Below are 19590 nucleotides of genomic sequence, written 5' to 3' on the forward strand. Positions count from 1 at the left end.
CTGTTGTTCACCGAGGTTCCAGATGCACTGTTCCTCTTGCTGCACCGTTATCAGCTCGTACTTCCAGCAACTTTGTGAGCAAAAGTATTTTGAGCTGAAGGGTGCAGGAATAAGTCTAACTAACAGGGCATGCTGTGAGATGCCCCGCTCCAGCAAATTCTGGGCCACTGAACATGTGTACGTAGGTTTACACTTATATAATGGAGATTCACCAGTCACCAAAAGACCAATAGATTTTTATCATGTATAACAGCCAGCCTTAACTGTATTCCTGATACAAACACAGTTGAGTTTAAAATTGTATGACATGCAAATATGGATTTTGCTACACATATGGAACAAACACCAATGGTTCTATTTTCCACTGGGGCCAGTTTCCAAAATCTTTCCTGCAGAATTAGTGATGGGATACTGTAGTCCTATTTGACAGGCAGCAGAATAAAACCCACCTCTTGCTCCTGGGTTCAGTACAGTCCAATGTCCATGAGACCAATATACTTGATGAGGGTGATCTACTTCATACCCAGGGCCCGCTGTCCACAACATCACAGAGATCGTCTGTCATTCCTAGACTAGATTATGACTGGAACAGCAATACGGGTGTACTAAAGAAAGAAAGATCTTGCATTTCTATGACCTCAGGATGTCCCAAAGCGCTTTACAGCCAATTACGTATTTTTTGAAGTGTAGTCACTGTTGTAATGAAGGAAACATGGCAGCCAATTTGTGCACTTTAAGGTCCCACAGACAGCAATGAGAAAATGACCAGATGATCTGTTTTTTAAGTAATGTTGGTTGAAGGATAAATGTTGGCCAGGACACTGGGGAGAACTCCCCTGCTCTTCTTCAAATAGTGCCCTGGGATCTTTTACATCCACCTGAGAGGGCAGGTGGGACCTAGGTTTAACATCTCGTCTGAAATCTCGTCTCGTCTGACAGTGCAGTAATGCACTGAAGTGTCAGCCTAGATTATGTGCTCTTGTCTCTGGAGTGGGACTTGAATCCACAACCTTAGGACTCTGAGGGAAGAGTGCTTCCACTGAGCCAAATCTACATGTTTATGTGTATGTAGGTTCACACTTCAATAACAGTGATTCATCAGTCACCAAAAGTCCAATAGATTTTTATCATGTATAAAGCTGTACCTGGTAAAACCACCATGAGATGCATTTGGATGCCAACCAATGTTTGCCGAGAATCTATGGAGGGTATGTTGCACTGAAAACTGGGAGGGAGGCTATTACCTCCAATGTGGGATGACATTAAAGTTGTGGGTTCAAGCCCCACAATGGATCTGAGCACATTATCTAAACTGACATCTGAGTGCAGTACTAAGGGTACTGCAGTGTTGGAGGTGCCATCTTTCAGATGAGATGTTAAACCAGGACTCCATCTCCCTGCTGAAGTTGACATAGAATATCCCATGGCACTATTGAAAGGGAATTCTCCTGGTAACATACCTCCCTCAACCAACACCGCCAAGCACAGACGACCTGGAGGGGGAGAAGAGTGCCAGGTTAAATTGAAGAAGAGTGTCAATATAAACTGGGAAGGTTGGAGGAAAAGAGAATGTTTCTGTGAAAGGCTGGAGAGTTGAAAGGGGTGCAGTATTTCTGTGAACTGGGTCTGGAAGCTTTTGTGAACTGAGGTGGTGATGGTGGGTGGGTTGGATGTTGAGGTAACCTTTAGATAAAGTAATGGACTGGTTGGTTCTGTTGAAAATCCAAACATCACTTTGGTTTTCTTTTTTTAGTTTTGAAATCTATTAATTGTGAAATGTAAAACTGCTTAAATGAACTAGAATGCATTGTTGATCATGTAAAAATTCTAAATTTGCCGTAGGAGCGTGACCAGACACGCCTCTAGAAATATTCCATTATTACACACCTTCGGCATTTGGATTTACCCTTTCATGTACTTGATTCAGCTGGTAGCGCTCTCACCTCTGAGTCAAATGATTGTAGATTTAAGCCTCAACGTGGACTTGAGACTCTGCCAGTGCAGGGAGTGCTGCATTGTCGGAGGTGCCATCTCTCGAATGAGACTGAGGCCCTGTCTACCTGTTCAGGTGGACATAAAAGATCCCATGATACTATTCAAAGAAGAGCAGGGACTTCTCCCTCATTTCCAGGCCAATGTTTCTTCCTGAATCAACACCATCAAAAAAATGATTATCTGGTCATTCATTTTCTGTTTGTGAAACCTTGCTGGGTGCAAAATAGCTGCTACGTTTGCCTACACAACAAGAGTGACTGCATTTCAACCTATGTTTATTTCCCCCTAAAACAAGTGAAGGGATGTTTTGTACACCTACTGGTTAAATTTCAAAGATTGTGTGACTACTTGTTTCCACACATTCTTGAGTTGCCAGTCTTTAGGGGGACGGGTCAGCTTTTTTTTAAGTCAGCTTGCGTTAGTTTTCTAGGTTGACATGGACAGAGATGTTATCAGAACACAGGTTTGATATGGTAAAATCTAACCTACATCGTCAGGACCGAGAACCCACTAACTTGTGCTTTGCGTTGTTCAGAATTTTATGTGGAATCCCCTTCTCACTTCGGTCCTGGAAGTTTTTGAGGAAGTCAATGTACTTGACCCCAGCTTTGTTGTTTTCAAGATTGCATCGTGCCAGAAAAATATTAAAATGTTCATCTTTCAGGTGCAGGCCAAAGGTCGCCAGGACAGACAGAAAGGCTCTGTGTCGTACCTGGTAATTCAGATGGAGAAAAAGACATTTTCAATTTATAACAAAAACATGGCTTAGGAGAATGTTTAAACCATTGAGTTATTAATATTGGCAGATCCCATATTCAAGACAAATAGTATAAAGGGATATTTATGCATAAACTTTCACTGGTTATATTGTACTTACTGGTTTGACAATGGTACCTGCTTTCAGTGTGGAGCTAAGCAAATAGCACAGTTACCTTGCCCTCTTTACTGCTCTTTAATGAGGGTAAGATGTGGAGATGCCGTGATGGACTGGGGTGGACAAATGTAAGGACTTGCACAACACCAGGTTATAGTCCAACAGTTTTATTTTAAATCACAAGCTTTCGGAGCTTTCCTCCTGACGAAGGAGGAAAGCTCCGAAAGCTTGTGATTTAAAATAAAACTGTTGGACTATAACCTGGTGTTGTGCAAGTCCTTACATTAATGAGGTAAAGCAGAGCTCTGCCTATGGGTTCTTAAAGGGTCCACTCCGGTTACAGTTACATTACTGTCTGAGAGTTCATTTACAACACAATTGCCAGCCTGAGGATAGTTGCTGCAGTTTAAGTTTCAGCCAAGCAAGTTTATACAACCTGGCTGAAACATGAATCCTGCTACCCCGAAGAAGCTCTGTGCAAGTTTGTTTATACAAAAGCACAGAGTTCCTCTCCCAGCAGTTACTTTTTTAATGTTTAGACAGACAAGAACTGCACTGTGTAATCATTTAAATTGATTGCAAGTAGGTATAAAATGTAGCCAGAAGGTTCAAAGGACACCTGGGCACCTTTTATGCCTGATTTAACAGCATACTAGATTTATACTCAATTCAATGCCAAACTCACTCTGGATGAAGGGCCCAATTTTTACGATGGGGTAAATTTTTGCCTTTAGCGTTCTCGTGCAGAACTATCCACCGCAGGCGGATATTTGGGATTCAATATGTACCACATTAAGGAACCCATGATTTTCGGTCCATTAACTTCCTTCTGAAATCTTGAGCCCACAGTGCCTGAATTCCAGCTGTGGCTCCCAGTGCATAAAGCTCCGTGGCAGGAAATTTACCTGACAGCTTTAGAACAAAAGAACATAAGAAATAGGAGCAGGAGTAGGCCATTCAGCCCCTCGAGCCTGCTCTGCCATTCAACAAGATCATGGCTGATCTTCTACCTCAATGCCATCTTCCTTCGCCATCCCCATATCCCTTGATGCCTTTAATATCTAGTATGAAGTAGAAAACACTTCTCACTGATATTAAAGTTGTAGTGTAAATAGAATTATAGAATCGTTACAACATAGAAGGAGGCCGATTCAGCCCATCGATCCCATGCCGGCTCTTTGTAAGAGCAATCCAGTGAGTCCCATTCTCCGCTCTTTCCCTGTAGCCCTGAAAATTTTTTCTCTTCAAATATTTATCCAATTCCTCTTTGAAAGCCACGATTGAATCTGCATCCACCAATCTTTCAGGCAGCACATTCCAGAACATCACTGCTCGCTGCGTAAAAAAGTTTTTCCTCACATCGTCTTTGGTTCTTTTGCCAATTACCTTAAATCTGTGTCCTCTGGTTCTCAACTCTTCCGGCAATGGGAATAGTTTCTCTTTATTTACTTTATCTAACCCCGTCATGATTTTGAACACTTCTATCAAATCTCCTCTCAACCCTCTCTGCTCTAAAGAGAACAACCCCAGCTTCTCTAGTCTATCCACGTAACTGAAGTCTGAATGTACCCTGAAACTACCTCTTCCAGGTAGTCCCACAATGTTGCAGGAACATCCATTATGTCCTGTTTGTTAAACCTAAGCTTCAGATATGCTGTACTTCTTGCATCAATGCAATGTTCGTTAAAAAATTTCTGAGAAATCTTTTTTGTTTGGAGGACGGAGAAGCATCATGAATCATTTCTATTGTGGTCATGATGATATCATACACAAGTGACGTGACGATGTATTTCAATGCAATTTACTTCATCCCTTTATGTGGTTGACTCTTAATCCCCACCATGCAACAAGGGATGGGTAATCAATGTTACCTTGCCAGCGTTGCCACATTCCAAGAACAAATAACATGATAATGTATTTCAATGCAAGTTATTTCATCCCATTGTGTGTCTATAAACAATAACAACAACAACTTAAATTTATATAGTGCCTTTAACGTAGTAAAATGTTCCGAGGCACTTCACAAGTGCATTAGGATGTATTAGGACAGGTGACCAAAAGCTTGGTCAAAGAGGTAGGTTTAAAGAAGCGTCTTAATGGAGGCAGAGAGGTTTAGGAAGTGAATTCCAGAACTTAGGGCCTAGGCAGCTGAATGCACGGCTGCCGATGAAAGAAAGAAAGACTTGCATTTATATAGAGCCTTTCACGACCTTAGGATGTCCCAAAGCGCTTTACAGCCACTGAAGTACTTTTGAAATGTAGTCACTGTTGTAATGTAGGAAACGCAGCAGAAAATTTGCGCTCAGAAAAGGTCCCACAATCAACAATGTGATAATGACCATGTCCACCTGAGAGAGCACCCGGGGCCTCAGTTTAACATCTCATCCGAAAGACGGCACTTCCCTCAGTACTGCACTGACATGTCAGCCTAGATCTTGTGTTCAAGTCTCTGGAGTGGGTCGACAACCTTCTGACAGAGGGGAGAGCGCTACCACTGAGCCATGGCTGACAATGGTGGGGTGATGGAAATTGGGGATGTGCAAGAAGCCAGAATTGGAGGAGTGCAAAGATCTCAGAAGGTTGAAGAGCTGGAGGAGTTAAAGAGATAGGGAGGGGTGAAGCCATGGAGGGAATTGAACACAAGGATGAGAATTTTGAATCTGAGGCATTGCCGGACTGGGAGCCAAAGTAGGTCGGCAAGCTCAGGGGTGATGGGTGAACAGAACTTGGTGCAAGTTAGGGTATGTGCAGCAGAGTTTTGGGTGAGTTGAAGTTTACGGAGGGTGAAAGGTAGGAGGCCAGCCAAGGGAGCAAACAAAAAAGTTTTATCAAACACTTTCTGTGAAGGATCACCCCTCCAGCGTTAACAATACTTACCATGTTGATTGGCTACAATATTACAACAGCAGTAAAAAAAACACGATTAACTATTTCTTACCTTGCCTGTTTTCCCTGTGTCATACTTTTCAAACTCTTCTTTCATGAGGTTATAACCTTCCCTGAACTTGTCTTTCAGCCATTTTTCGATATCAAGAGAAGCTTTCCTCTCATGCTCTGCTTTGGTCAAGCTCCTAGTCAGTCCTGGGGAGAACAGTAATGAACAGTTCAGAATGACATGACTCTTGTGGCCTTTCTCCAAACAGGTGTTCGTGGAGAAATTTGGTTGATTTTTTCCGGGGTATTTTTATCACCCAAGCTTTACAATGCCTAGTTTGTGCTGGCATCTGAAGAATCATAACTAATTTGTTTCCTTTTATAAATTCTTGGACAAAAATGTCAAGTTCTGGGGTTCCTGACTGTGATTGTCATCCTGAGAGCTTTCCCCACCATTCACCCCAGTTTATCACTGGTGAAAATAACACCAGAATCATTGATATAGGTTTCCAGTTATTGGTCCGATCCATTTGGATAATTTGAGCTTCCAACTGATTCAGTGGCTTCAGTATCTCCACACACTATGAAAGCAGGTATGTTGGTGCTAAGGTGGTAAATGTTTAGGATTACACACACACCCTGTACTTTGCAAAATTTACAATAGCAACTTACATTTATATAAATGTTCAAAAAAAAACATTTGGGCATTTCTGGAGAAGATTGTGTAATTCCAAACAATTCTACATACATTGTCAATACTACTCTAGAATCATTCAGCACTGGATACTGTGGGAGGAGCTCTTTTCTTGCTAGTTCTTGTTCTTTCTCCTCTCGGTGAGGATAAATGAACTGGAATGTTGTCCATGACTAGGATTCAAAGTCATGACTATGGCTGGGAGTCCAGTACTCTACCACTGGACCACCCAATGCAGACACATGGCTTTTCATAATTGGTAATCTACTATTACAAAAATCACATTCTCTAATGGTGTTGTATTCAGCTCACTATTTGCATCACAGGTCCATTTTGACATTCATCACAACCCACAAATCAGCAAATGGGTACGAGCCAACAAGCTGCCACTCCATGACACACTGTGGGGGTTGAGTTTAACCGAACTCGCTTGGCGGAAAATTGACCGGACCGGATCGGATTGGGTACCTTTTTTACAATCCACTCGCTTTTACTTTCCATTGAAGTCAGGGGCAGGGTGTAAGATGGGTGCCCGATCCGATCCCGTCAGTTTCCCGCCAGGCGAATTAGATTAAAATGACCCCCCGACTGTGTTGGAGCTCCAACTAGACCCCCTCACATAGATAGACCAGGACCAGGCATTTACTTGGTGAATCCTCCAAACTCATTTGGTCACATGATCTTCGAGCAGAGCCTTCACTGTTGTATGCCATTCCGTTCCTGAATTCATTTCCAAGTTTCCTCATTAGCACATCTTCTTTAATAACACCAAGACCATCAGTGTCATATCTGTTGGAATGGAAAGAGACAGGGTGCAGGGGTGAGAGAACAATCTAGGGTCAGATTATGGATTTGGTTCAGTTTGAAACAGCCATGAGTCTAATCTGAGCAATTATAGACATAAAGTCAAATAATACCAGAGAAAATGCTGCTCCAAGCTTATCACTTGAGCTGCCACAGAGTCCATAGAGGAAACTTTCTGGTTCTAATGCTAAAGCAGAGGAACTGGAGCACAGTGAGCTTTGCAATTGCCAAGTTTACATTGGGCCAACACCGATGAGATAGATAGATTTTTGTTAGTTAAGAGTATCAAGGGATTTCATAGAATCAGAGAATTATATAGCACAGAATGAGGCCATTTGGCTCATCGTGCCTGTGCCGGCTCTTTGAAAGAGCTATCCAATTAGTCCCACTCCCCTGCTCTTTCTCCATAACCCTGCAAATCTTTCCACTTCAAGTATTTATCCAATTCCCTTTTGAAAGTTACTATTGAATCTGCTACCACCACTCTTTCGTGCAGTGCATTCCAGATCACAACAACACGATGCATAAAAAAATTCTCCTCATCTCCCCTTTGGTTCTTTTGACAATAATCTTAAATCTGTGTCCTCTGGTTACTGACCCCCCTGCCAATGGAAACAGTTTGTCCCTATTTACTCTATCAAAACCTCACATAATATTGAACATCAAGTGGACAAATATTTGAAGAAAAGCAACATTTAAAAGGACGGAGGTTTGGGATGAAGTGGATAGCTTTTTCAGAGAGCCAGTGCAGCCACAATGCGATGAATGGCCTCCTTCTGTGCTATCAGATTCTACGACCACACAGAATTTTGTAACCTCAGCTCTGTTTGAAGGAGTGTTCTGGAGCCGGCATTCTAATATTTTCCCTTTTCTGTCACTGTAGGCCTGGAAAAGCAGTCTGACCAGCACTCTCCAGGGACCAGAACAAGACAGCACATGCATCTCTCTCATCAATATTTCAAGACCCAGCACAGCTACTCACAACATGGAGTGTGCAGCTAACCAGCTTGAGGAGTTAGCACCAGGTGAATTATGGAATGCAAGTGAGTGAGTAAGGAGGAGCAAGCGATGGTGGCAGAGGACAAACAGGAATCTGCTGGCCGCAGGATCACATAGGGCCCTTTTCTCTAGAAAAGAGAAGAATGAAGGATGACCTGATAGAGGTTTTTAAGATTATGAAAGGGTTTGATAATGTAGATGTAGAGAAGATGCTTCCACTTGTGGGGGAGACCAGAACTAGGGGCCATAAATATAAGATAGTCACTAATGAATCCAATTGGGAATTCAGGAGAAACTTCTTTACCCAGAGAGTGATTAGAGTATGGAACTCGCTACCACAGGGAGTAGTTGAGGCGACTAGAATAGATGCATTTAAGGAGAAGCTAGATAAACACATGAGGGAGAAAGGAATAGAAGGATATGCTGATAGGGTTTGATGACGAAGGGAGGGAGGAGGCTCATGTGGAGCATAAACACCGGCATGGACCTGTTGGGCCAAATGGCCTGTTTCTGTGCTGTACATTCTATGTAATTCTATCTATGTTATCAATGACTTCAGTCCTACATTACAATTGTGACTACACTTCAAAAGTACTTTATTGGCTGTAAAACTGCTTTGGGACGTCCTGAGGTTGTGAAAGGTGCTATATAAATCCAAGTTCTTTCTTTCTTTACTGTAGGAAATGCAGCTGTGTGGTGAAGTTAGGCAGCCATGTCATGTTCTCGATGTCAGCTGTTGTTCCAGCACTGTGATATTTAAGTGGCAAATTTCCCTCCCGACTCACAACTTCAGTCCAGGCACTCGCTGCTGATTTAAAATTGGAGACAGCTCAGCAGGATAGACACAGAGAGAGGAGATTTAAAATCTCAGCAGTCAGAGCCAGGGCTGAAATCAGTAGAGAGAGAGTTGTTATTTAAATATGACAACACTGGAGGAATAGAGCAACAGTTGATAGGAATGTGCTGTTTGAAATGAGGAAGGAGAGAAAAAATGTACTTTTGGACAATAGCCAACATGAAGGTGGGAATCTTGTTAGATAGAAGCTTTGTAATGTTGACCTTCATCTTTTAAGAGGATCATGAACTTTTTTCAAATGGAATTTTGAGAGCTTATCTTATACATAAGTATAAATGGATAAGGGACAGAAAGCAGAGAGTAGTGGTGAATGGTTGTTTTTCAGACTGGAGGGAAGTATACAGGTGTCCCCCAGGGGTCGTATTAGGACTGCTGCTCTTTTTGATAGATATTAATGACCTGGATTTGGGTACAAAGGGCATAATTTCAAAGTTCGCAGATGACACAAAACTTGGAAATGTAGTAAACAGTGAGGAGGATAGTAACAGACTTCAGGAGGACATGGACAAACTGGTGAAATGGGCAGACGCATGGCAGATATAATTTATCACAGAGAAGCATGAAGTGATTAATTTTGGTAGGAAGAATGAGGAGAGGCAATATAAATTAAATGATAGAATTTTAAAGGGGGTGCAGGAACAAAGAGACCTGGGGGTGTACGTACACAAATCTTTGAAGTTAGCAGGACAAGTTGGGATGGCTGTTAAAAAGGCATATGAGATCCTTGGCATTATAAATAGAGGCCCAGAGTGCAAAAGCAAGGAAGTTACGCTAAGCCTTTATAAAACACTGGTTAGGACCCAGCTGGACTATTGTGGCCAATTCTGGGCACCTCACTTTAGGAAGGATGTCAAGGCCTTAGAGAGGGTGCAGCGGAGATGGTACCAGGGAAGAAAGACTTCAGTTACATGTCAAGGCCTTAGAGAGGGTGCAGAAAAGATTTATTAGAACGATACCAGAGATGAGGGGCTTCAGTTATGTGAAGGGACTAGAGAAGCTGGGATTGTTCTCCTTAGAGCAGAGAAGGTTAAGGGGAGATTTGATGGAGGTGTTCAAAGTCATGAAGTTTTTGATAGAGTAAATAAGGAGAAACTGTTTCCAGTGGCAGAAGGGTCGGTAACCAGAGGACACAGATTTACGGTAATTGGCAAAAGAACCAAAGGTGACATGAGGAAACATTTTTTTAAGCAGCAAGTTGTTATGATCTGGAATGCACTGCCTGAAAGGGTGGTGGAAGCAGATTCAATAATAATTTTCAAAAGGGAATTGGATCAATACGTGAAGGGGAAAAAATTGCAGGGCTATGGGGGAAGTGCAGGGGAGTGGGACTAATTGGATAGCTCTTTCAAAGAGCCAGCACAGGCACAATGGGTCAAAAGGCCTCCTTCTGTGCTATGTCATTCTATGATTCTATATGGTAGCGTTTTTAATGCTCAATTTTAAAACGCTTTACATTTTTCACCTGACATCTATGAGATTTAGTAAGATTAAGCTGCTTCAACAAATACTTTTTGTGGTCAGCCGTGACTTTGTGTTTTACCAACATTGTACACCAGGGGGAAGGCCTTACCTAGGGATAGCAATTTAATCCTCAATTTCTAGATTGCCGGTTTCTTTAAATGTATGCAAAATACATTTGTGAACTTGGTGTTGGAAAGAGCAATATTTCTGAATAAAAACTGTGGAATTTGTAGTAAGTGCACATGTAACAACAAGTCAATTGAATTTCATTTCATCTCGTCATACAAGCATTAACTGCATTTACAATCAATACTAAAGAGTGAAAATCAGCAATCATTACTCCTTTTTAAAGATTTGTTCCAAGGAATGAACATTAGCTTAAATACCCTCATGTTAATTTTAGTTTTTTTTTAATAAGTTTTGCTTAAGGGCGCAAGGGAGCTTGGAAGAATTACCGAAAGGTAATATGAGAGAGAGCAGGATACAGGGTCCAAAAATCTGTAATCCTTCTGGTGCACTCTTACCACAACTTTATCGGGAATGCAATGGGAGGGCCGTAAATTTGGCCAGGACCCAGATACAACGGGTCCCGGACTTGCACTGGAGTTTCCTGGATGCCCTGTTGGGGGTGAATCCTCCACCCACCCTACACAAGACCATTGGTATAAGAGGGAGCAGGGCCTGGGTTGGGGTCTCCCCACTTTGGGGGTTTCTCCTTTCCTGACCCCCAGAGGGTACGGGTGGAATGTTGGCAGTGAGACCAGGCATACCTACCCTCCAAACAGTGGAACGGGAGCCATCCAGGAGTCCAGGACGGGATTATGGTGTCGACCACTGAAGAGGAACTGGTTTAAAAACATTTTTTTTTACACAAGCACCCTTAAAATGGGGGTTGTTGGGAACAGCTTCAGGATGTTTCCGATTGGGGAGGGGGAGTGGGGGGTAGGAATCAAGCACCCAACCCCTTTCTGGCCACTCTTTGGCCAGGCTTTCTGGCCTCCTTGGTGGGCAGATTCCCCAGATGCAGCCTTAGTGGTGCAGGTGTCTGTCACTGCCATACAAAACAGGGGACCGTCCCATGTCCCCGTGAAATTTGGTAGGGTCAGTGTCAGAGGTCACAGGTGGGCACAACTCAGCATTTATGCCAGGATGCAACCCACACATGGATTTTCAAAGCCCACATTCATTAACCCAGGAGCTTCGCTGAACTTCTCATTCATCTAACTTACACTCTTGAATGCAGTGGATCCGATCTTATGAAATCATGCTCCTGGCACGGAGCCTCGCTTACCGGGAGCACATAGCGGGAATATTGGTGTTAGTTCCTCACAATTTTCCATCCATCAATTTGTGGGACGAGCAGGCCTGATTTCCTGCTTTGTGCCCCCAGTAGGTGGGGCTCCATGCTGGGAGTGCAACCCTAGTAGTGTTCTAAGCCTTCACTAGTTAAAAAAAAATCAGAAAATCTGCAGAAATTAACCAAAACTAAAATGTAGAACGATTCTTTAAACTTTGCCTTTAATAGGTATGTTTGATTGCAAAACTGACTTTAAAACAATGATTCAAAGGCTTTGAAATTAAGTTGTGCCAACACTAGTGAACAAATAACCAGTGCATTTGCAGTAAATTCTTTTGTTCACTATTTGAACAGAGACATTAATCCATTTCTTTTAAATACGTTAACACTTTTACTATAGTAGCAAAGGAATGTCAAATGAATGTAATAAGCATTTGTTTGCTAATATTCACAAGCATAATTTTGATTCTGAACTTTAAATGAAGGGCGGGAGATCAGATGAGATAACCATGCCTACCTTCTCCACAACTTTTCAAACTCTTCATCTTCCATGTGATACCCCAGTTGCTTCAGCATGTCCCTGAACTCGGGTACAAGGATCCTAATAGGTCCCTCAGTGTTCTTCTGAGGCAGAATTTCAGTCAGGTCTAAAAACCTAACATTAGATAGGACATTACAAATGGAATCATAGAAAAATACTATTTGTAACAGAACCAATAAACAAATTTCATATAATACATACACAATAAGATATTCACTTTGAATCAGTCAGGAAAATAAACCCTAATGTCACTGCTTGTCAAGTTGCAAGATTCGTGATGGCAGGAGCCAGACATCCTTCACTCTTAGTAAAGCCATCTCAACCTTGGTTACACCACACTTGGAGTACTGTGCACAGTTCTGGTCTCCATATAATTAAAAGGACATAGAGGCACTGGAGAAGGTGCAAAAAAGATTTACTAGAATGATATCAGAACCAAGAGGTGAAAGATTTAACAGGCTGGGGCTCTTTTCTCTAGAAAAGACAAGAATGAAGGGTGACCTGATAGAGGTCTTTCAGATTATGAAAGGGTTTGATAGGGTAGATGTGGAGAAGATGTTTCCACTTGTGGGGGAGACCAAAATTAGGGGACATAAATATAAGATAGTCACTAATAAATCCAATAGGGAATCAGGATAAACTTCTTTACTCAGAGAGTGGTTAGAATATGGAACTCGCCACAAGGAGTAATTGAGACAAATAGCATAGATTATTTAAGGAGAAGCTAGATAAGTACATGAGGGAGAAAGGAATAGAAGGCTATGCTAATAGGGTTAGATGAAGAGGGGTGGGAGGAGGCTCGTGTGGAGCACAAACACCGGCATGGACCAGTTGGGCCGAATGGCCTGTTTCTGTACTGTATATTCTATAAGAACATAAGAAATAGGAGCAGGAGTAGGCCATACAGCCCCTCAAGCCTGCTCCGCCATTCAATAAGATCATCGCTGATCTTCTACCTCAACTCCACTTTCTCGCCCTATCCCCATATCCCTTGATTCCCTTAGTGTCCATCGATCTCAGACTTGAGTATACTTAACGACTGAGCATCCACAGCCCTCTGGGTTAGAGAATTCCAAAGATTCACAAGCCACTGAGTGAAGAAATTTTTCCTCATCTCAGTCCTAAATGGCTGACCCCTTATCTCGAGACTATGACGCCTAGTTGTAGACTCTCCTGCCAGCGGAAACTGCATCTCAGCATCTACCCTGTCAAGCCCTCTAAGTATTTTATACGTTTCAATGAGATCACCTCTCATTGTTCTAAACTCAAGAGAATATAGGCCCATTCTACTCATTCTCTCCTCATAGGACAACCCTCTCATCCCAGGAACCAATCTAGTGAACCTTTGTTGCACCCCCTCTAAGGCAAGTATATTCTTCCTTAGGTAGGGAGACCAAAACTGTACACTGTACTCAAGATGTGGTCTCACCAGAGTCCCATATAATTGCAGCAAGACCTCCTTACTCTTATACTCCAACCCCCTTGCAATAAAGGCTAACATACCATTTGCTTTTCTAATTGCTTGCTGAACCTGCATGTTAACTTTCTGTGATTCATGTACAATGACACCCAAATCCCTCTGCCTACCAACGTTTCTTAGTCTATGTAATTCTATGTAACCAGCAAGCAAACAGTAAACAATAAGAAGTCACTTTATTTCTGCATATTGTACATAATAAGTTGCAGTCTGTGTTCCATGCTGCCGTATGGCCATGTATTCTAAGCATTGAAAGAGCCTCACTCTGTAAATATGCTCATGTGCTTTCAGGGCATTAAAGTCTCACACCATTTTACCGCTAGTGAGAAGTGGCATGAGCTTTTACTCCTCATCCCATCAACTCATATGAAGTGGAACTTTCAGAGCATGTATTGCCTTGAATTTCTAATTATTCAATTCTCCAAACAATAATTGCTGTCTGCCAGCAATAATAGAGAGTATTTACTTTACTGCTACAGCCCTTTAAACAGCTGCATTTAAATTTTTCTGCTACATGCTAGCAAGCTCCACAGGCCCAAGTATCTGACCCAAGTATATACATCATAACATATGTCCTCAGAGTCTGTTATTGTTGTATCGCTGGTCCCTCCAAGGCTTTCATGCAACTGTACACCTCTTTCAATACTTAGCATGCACAGCCATATGATGGCATGGCACACAGAGACTGCAACTTACATCTGAAACTACTGTCACACTAAAATCTTAAATTCACACAACAAATCCTTCCATCACATCTAGCTGCATGATAAATGTTCAACTGCCGATACACAGACTAGACATACATCTGTCACTGTATATGCTCCTTAAACTTACAATATCTTACAAAGACTACCTTTCTGATACTGTACATGATGGCACATTCTGAAAGTAAACTGACCCAAGCTGGAATGAGGGTCCAGAAATTACAAGCATTTCACTCCTTTAGAGGAAGCCACTGTTGGCATCCTTGTCTACAAGAGGGAATAGTCGGAGATGAATCCAGAGACCTCCCCCTATTTCAGGACTAGTGCCATCCTGTTCTTCTTATGTCTTCTCCCCCTTCTCAATCACTGAGACACTGGCGCACATGGCCACAAAAGCACCACACACAGTATCTTGCAATGCAGTTCTGTTTGAGGCATCTCTTAAAGTCAGCATTCCAACATATGTTTCTCTTGTGGTAGCCTGCTAGCATTGACAGTGGATTAGAAGAAGACAGCATCTCACAGCATCCTGTGCTCCTCTCACCAATATTTCCAAGCACCAGCACAGTTAAACGTACTCCAGAAAATGCAGAGGTTAAAGCTGAGGAGGTAGCATCACGTGAGTCATGTACAGGTGAAGGAGAGCAAGTTGCAGTGGCAGAGGAGGAGCTGGCACCTGCTGCCCAGATGGCAACATGAATGCCATTAGTGATCCCTATACTTTGGGAAATGCAGCAGTGCAGTGAAATTCGGTAGGTGTGTTATTCTTCTGCGGTAATTCTAGGGGAGAGGAGAATAAAGTGCTGCCTATGTTCCCCAATGCATCAGTTTGATACCAGTGTGGGCAGCAGATTGGCTGATACTGCAGATAATTTCTATGTTGAGGGAGGAAGTGACCTTGACTACAACTGGCAGTGCCATCCCTGTGGTGGAAGTTACCTACAGGTCTCCTTCCAAAAGGTGGCTCAGTTTGGCAATTTCCTCCCTGTTGAATTGGAGTGTCAGTCATCGTCCTGCAGCTGTGTTTGCAGATACGATTGCTGGCACAATGGTGGATGTGAACACTCCGCCTCTGGCGCCATCTGATCTCCCTGGCATGCCTTCTTGGACCTTCTTTGCCATCTTGCATGAATTCCTATGATAGGGCATATTGAAAATAATCCTCATATCTTGCAATAGAAAGGCAGGTGAGAAAAAGTGACTATGCACCTGTAAGAGATCCCTTCCTAAAAGACAAGAACCTTGCTGGCATTTAATGCTGGGCAGGAAACAAGGAAAATATTGAGGACAGCATTGTAACGCCTCCATGGGATTGTGTTTCACCATCTAATGAAGTTCACACATTCTGTTCAAGAGTGAGCAGCTCTGGACACAAACCAGGTGCAGGAAGCCATGTAATGAAAAAACAGGGGAGCCAACAAGTTTGGAAATTCGCCATTTTATGACCTCTGCTCGCCCAGTTCATGGGTTGGAATTTTTACTCTAACATCACTAAAGTGCCCGAGTAGAGACCTCATAACCTCTGACACCATTTCAGTCTAAGATACATTGCTAGCTCCGAACACAGCAGGCCAGAGATGATATCGGAGTTTAGGTTTGACCTGTAAAGTTGAAGAAGCATTCTTTTATCAAACTGTCATTAGAGTAAAGGCCAGTTTAGTAAATGAATTCAGGACTGAAATTGTTATTAGACGAGTAATATAGAGGTCTGGACTAATAATCCAGAGAATGTGTGTTCAAATTCCACCATTTTTTTTTATTCGTTCATGGGATGTGGGCGTCGCTGGCGAGGCCGGCATTTATTGCCCATCCCTAATTGCCCTTGAGAAGGTGGTAGTGAGCTGCCGCCTTGAACCGCTGCAGTTCGTGTGATGAAGGTTCTCCCAAAGTACTGTTAGGAAGGGAGTCAGGAGGTGAGTCACTCGCGCAGAATACCCAGCCTCTGATCTGCTCTTGTAGCCACAGTATTTATGTGGCTGGTCCAGTTAGGTTTCTGGTCAATGGTCACCCCCAGAATGTTGATGGTGGGGGATTCGGCGATGGTAATGCCGTTGAATGTCAAGGGGAGGTGGTTAGACTCTCTTGTTGGAGATGGTCATTGCCTGGCACTTGTCTGGCGCGAATGTTACTCGCCACTTATCAGCCCAAGCTGGATGTTGTCCAGGTCTTGCTGCATGCGGGCTCGGACTGCTTCATTATTTGAGGGGTTGCGAATGGAACTGAACACTGTGCAATCATCAGCGAACATCCCCATTTCTGACCTTATAATGGAGGAAGGTCATTGATGAAGCAGCTGAAGATGGTTAGGCCTAGGACACTGCCCTGAGGAAATCCTGCAGCAATGTCCTGGGGCTGAGATGATTGGCCTCCAACAACCACTACCATCTTCCTTTGTGCTAGGTATAACTCCAGCCACAGGACAGTTTTCCCCCTGATTCCCATTGACTTCAATTTTACTAGGGCTCCTTGGTGCCACACTCGGTCAAATGCTGCCTTGATGTCAAGGGCAGTCACTCTCACCTCACCTCTGGAATTTTGCTCTTTTGTCCATGTTTGGACCAAGGCTGTAATGAGGTCTGGAGCCCAGTGGTCCTGGCGGAACCCAAACTAAGCATCGGTGAGCAGGTTATTGGTGAGCAGTCACCTCCTGACTCCCTTCCTAACAGTACTTTGGGAGAACCTTCATCACACGAACTGCAGCGGTTCAAGGCGGCAGCTCACTACCACCTTCTCAAGGGCAATTAGGGATGGGCAATAAATGCCGGCCTCGCCAGCGACGCCCACATCCCATGAACGAATAAAAAAAAATGGTGGAATTTGAACACACATTGATAGCACTGTCGACGACACCTTCCATCACTTTGCTGATGATTGAGAGTAGACTGATGGGGTGGTAATTGGCCAGGTTGGATTTGTCCTGCTTTTTGTGGACAGGACATACCTGGGCAATTTTCCACATTGTCGGGTAGATGCCAGTGTTGTAGCTGTACTGGAACAGCTTGGCTAGAGGCGCAGTTAGTTCTGGAGCACAAGTCTTCAGCACTACAGCCAGGAAGTTGTCAGGGCCCATAGCCTTTGCTGTATCCAGTGCACTCAGCCGTTTCTTGATATCACGTGGAGTGAATCGAATTGGCTGAAGACTGGCTTCTGTGATGGTGGGGATATCGGGAGGAGGCAGAGATGGATCATCCACTCGGCACTTCTGGCTGAAGATGGTTGCAAACGCTTCAGCCTTGTCTTTTGCACTCATGTGCTGGACTCTGCCATCGTTGAGGATGGGGATGTTTACAGAGCCTCCTCCTCCCGTTAGTTGTTTAATTGTCCACCACCATTCACGACTGGATGTGGCATGGCTGCAGAGCTTTGATCTGATCCGTTGGTTGTGGAATCGCTTAGCTCTGTCCATAGCATGTTGCTTTTGCTGTTTAGCATGCATGTAGTCCTGAGTTGTAGCTTCACCAGGTTGGCACCTCATTTTTAGGTACGCCTGGTACTGCTCTTCTACACTCCTCATATGAACCAGGGTTGATCCCCTGGCTTGTTGGTAATGGTAGAGTGAGGAATATGCCGGGCCATGAGGTTACAGATTGTGCTGGAATACAATTCTGCTGCTGCTGATGGCCCACAGCGCCTACATGGATGCCCAGTTTTGAGCTGCAAGATCTGTTCTGAATCTATCCCATTTAGCACGGTGGTAGTGCCACACAACACGTTGGATGGTGTCCTCAGTGTGAAGACGGGACCTCGTCTCCACGAGGACTGTGCGGTGGTCACTCCTACCAATACTGTCATGGACAGATGCATCTGCGGCAGGTAGATTGGTGAGGACGAGGTCAAGTAAGTTTTTCCCTCGTGTTGGTTCGCTCACCAGCTGCCGTAGGCCCAGTCTGGCAGCTATGTCCTTCAGGACTCGGCCAGCAGTGGTGCTAACTAGCCACTCTTGGTGATGGATATTGAAGTCCCCCACCCAGAGTACATTTTGTGCCCTTACTACCCTCAGTGCTTCCTCCAAGTGGTGTTCAACATGGAGGAGGACTGATTCAGCAGCTGAGGGAGGGCGGTAGGTGGCAATCAGCAGGACGTTTCCTTGCCCATGTTTGACCTGATGCCATGAGATTTCCTGGGGTCCAGAGTCAATGTTGAGGACTTCCAGGGCCACTCCCTCCTGACTGTATATCACTGTACCGCCACCTCTGGTGGGTCTGTCCTGCCGGTGGGACAGGACATACCCAGGGATGATGATGGAAGAGTCTGGGATGTTGGCTGAAAGGTAGGATTCTGTGAGTATGGCTATGTCAGGCTGTTGCTTGACTCGTCTGTGGGACAGCTCTCCCAATTTTGGCACAAGTCCCCAGCTGTTAGTGAGGAGGACTTTGTAGGGTCGACTGGGCTTGGTTTGCCTTGGTCGTGTCCGGTGCCGTGTCGTCCATCTGTGTTTTTTATTTTTATTATGACTTTACAACTGAGTGGCTTGCTGGGCCATTTCAGAGGGCAATTAAGAATCAACCACATTGCTGTGGGTCTGGAGTCACATATAGGCCAGACCGGCAGCTTTCCTTAGTGAACCAGATGGGTTTTTACGACAATCCAGTAGTTTCATGACAACCATTACTGATACTGGTATTTTAATTCCAGATTTTATTTAATTAATTGAATTTTTAAATTCCCTAGTTGCCGTGGCAGGATTTGAACTCATAACTCCAGATTATTAGCTCAGGCCTCTGGATTACTAGTCCAGTAGTATATCCACTATGCTACCATACCTGGCAGTGTGAGAATTTGAATTCAGTTTTAAAAATCTGGAAAAAGAAACAAATCATTAAGGGTGACCATGAAGCTGCTGGATTGTCATAAAAACCCAACTGATTCACTAATGTCCATTATGGAAGGAAACCTGCTGTCCTTACCCGGTCTGACTTATATGTGACTGCAGTCCCACACCAACTTTGCTGACTCTTAACTGCCCTTTGAAGTGGCCTAGCAAGCTACTCAGTTGTATCCAACCTCTACACTC

General features: G+C 43.6%; 1 protein-coding gene across 1 annotated transcript in view; it reads right to left on the bottom strand.

The window, feature by feature from the left end:
• si:ch211-197n1.2 (EF-hand calcium-binding domain-containing protein 6) overlaps positions 1 to 19590 on the bottom strand; it is an 81139-nt gene that overhangs the window by 40990 nt on the left and 20559 nt on the right. The window contains exons 6-9 of the mRNA XM_067982133.1: positions 12372 to 12509; positions 7084 to 7226; positions 5808 to 5950; positions 2511 to 2707 (exon numbers count right to left, since the gene is read on the bottom strand). Of these exons, the coding sequence (XP_067838234.1) occupies positions 2511 to 2707; positions 5808 to 5950; positions 7084 to 7226; positions 12372 to 12509 (621 nt within the window). The remainder of the gene's footprint in view (positions 1 to 2510; positions 2708 to 5807; positions 5951 to 7083; positions 7227 to 12371; positions 12510 to 19590) is intronic.

The sequence above is a fragment of the Heptranchias perlo genome, chromosome 4 (assembly GCF_035084215.1).
Source record: "Heptranchias perlo isolate sHepPer1 chromosome 4, sHepPer1.hap1, whole genome shotgun sequence".
In the NCBI taxonomy this organism is placed as follows: domain Eukaryota; kingdom Metazoa; phylum Chordata; class Chondrichthyes; order Hexanchiformes; family Hexanchidae; genus Heptranchias; species Heptranchias perlo.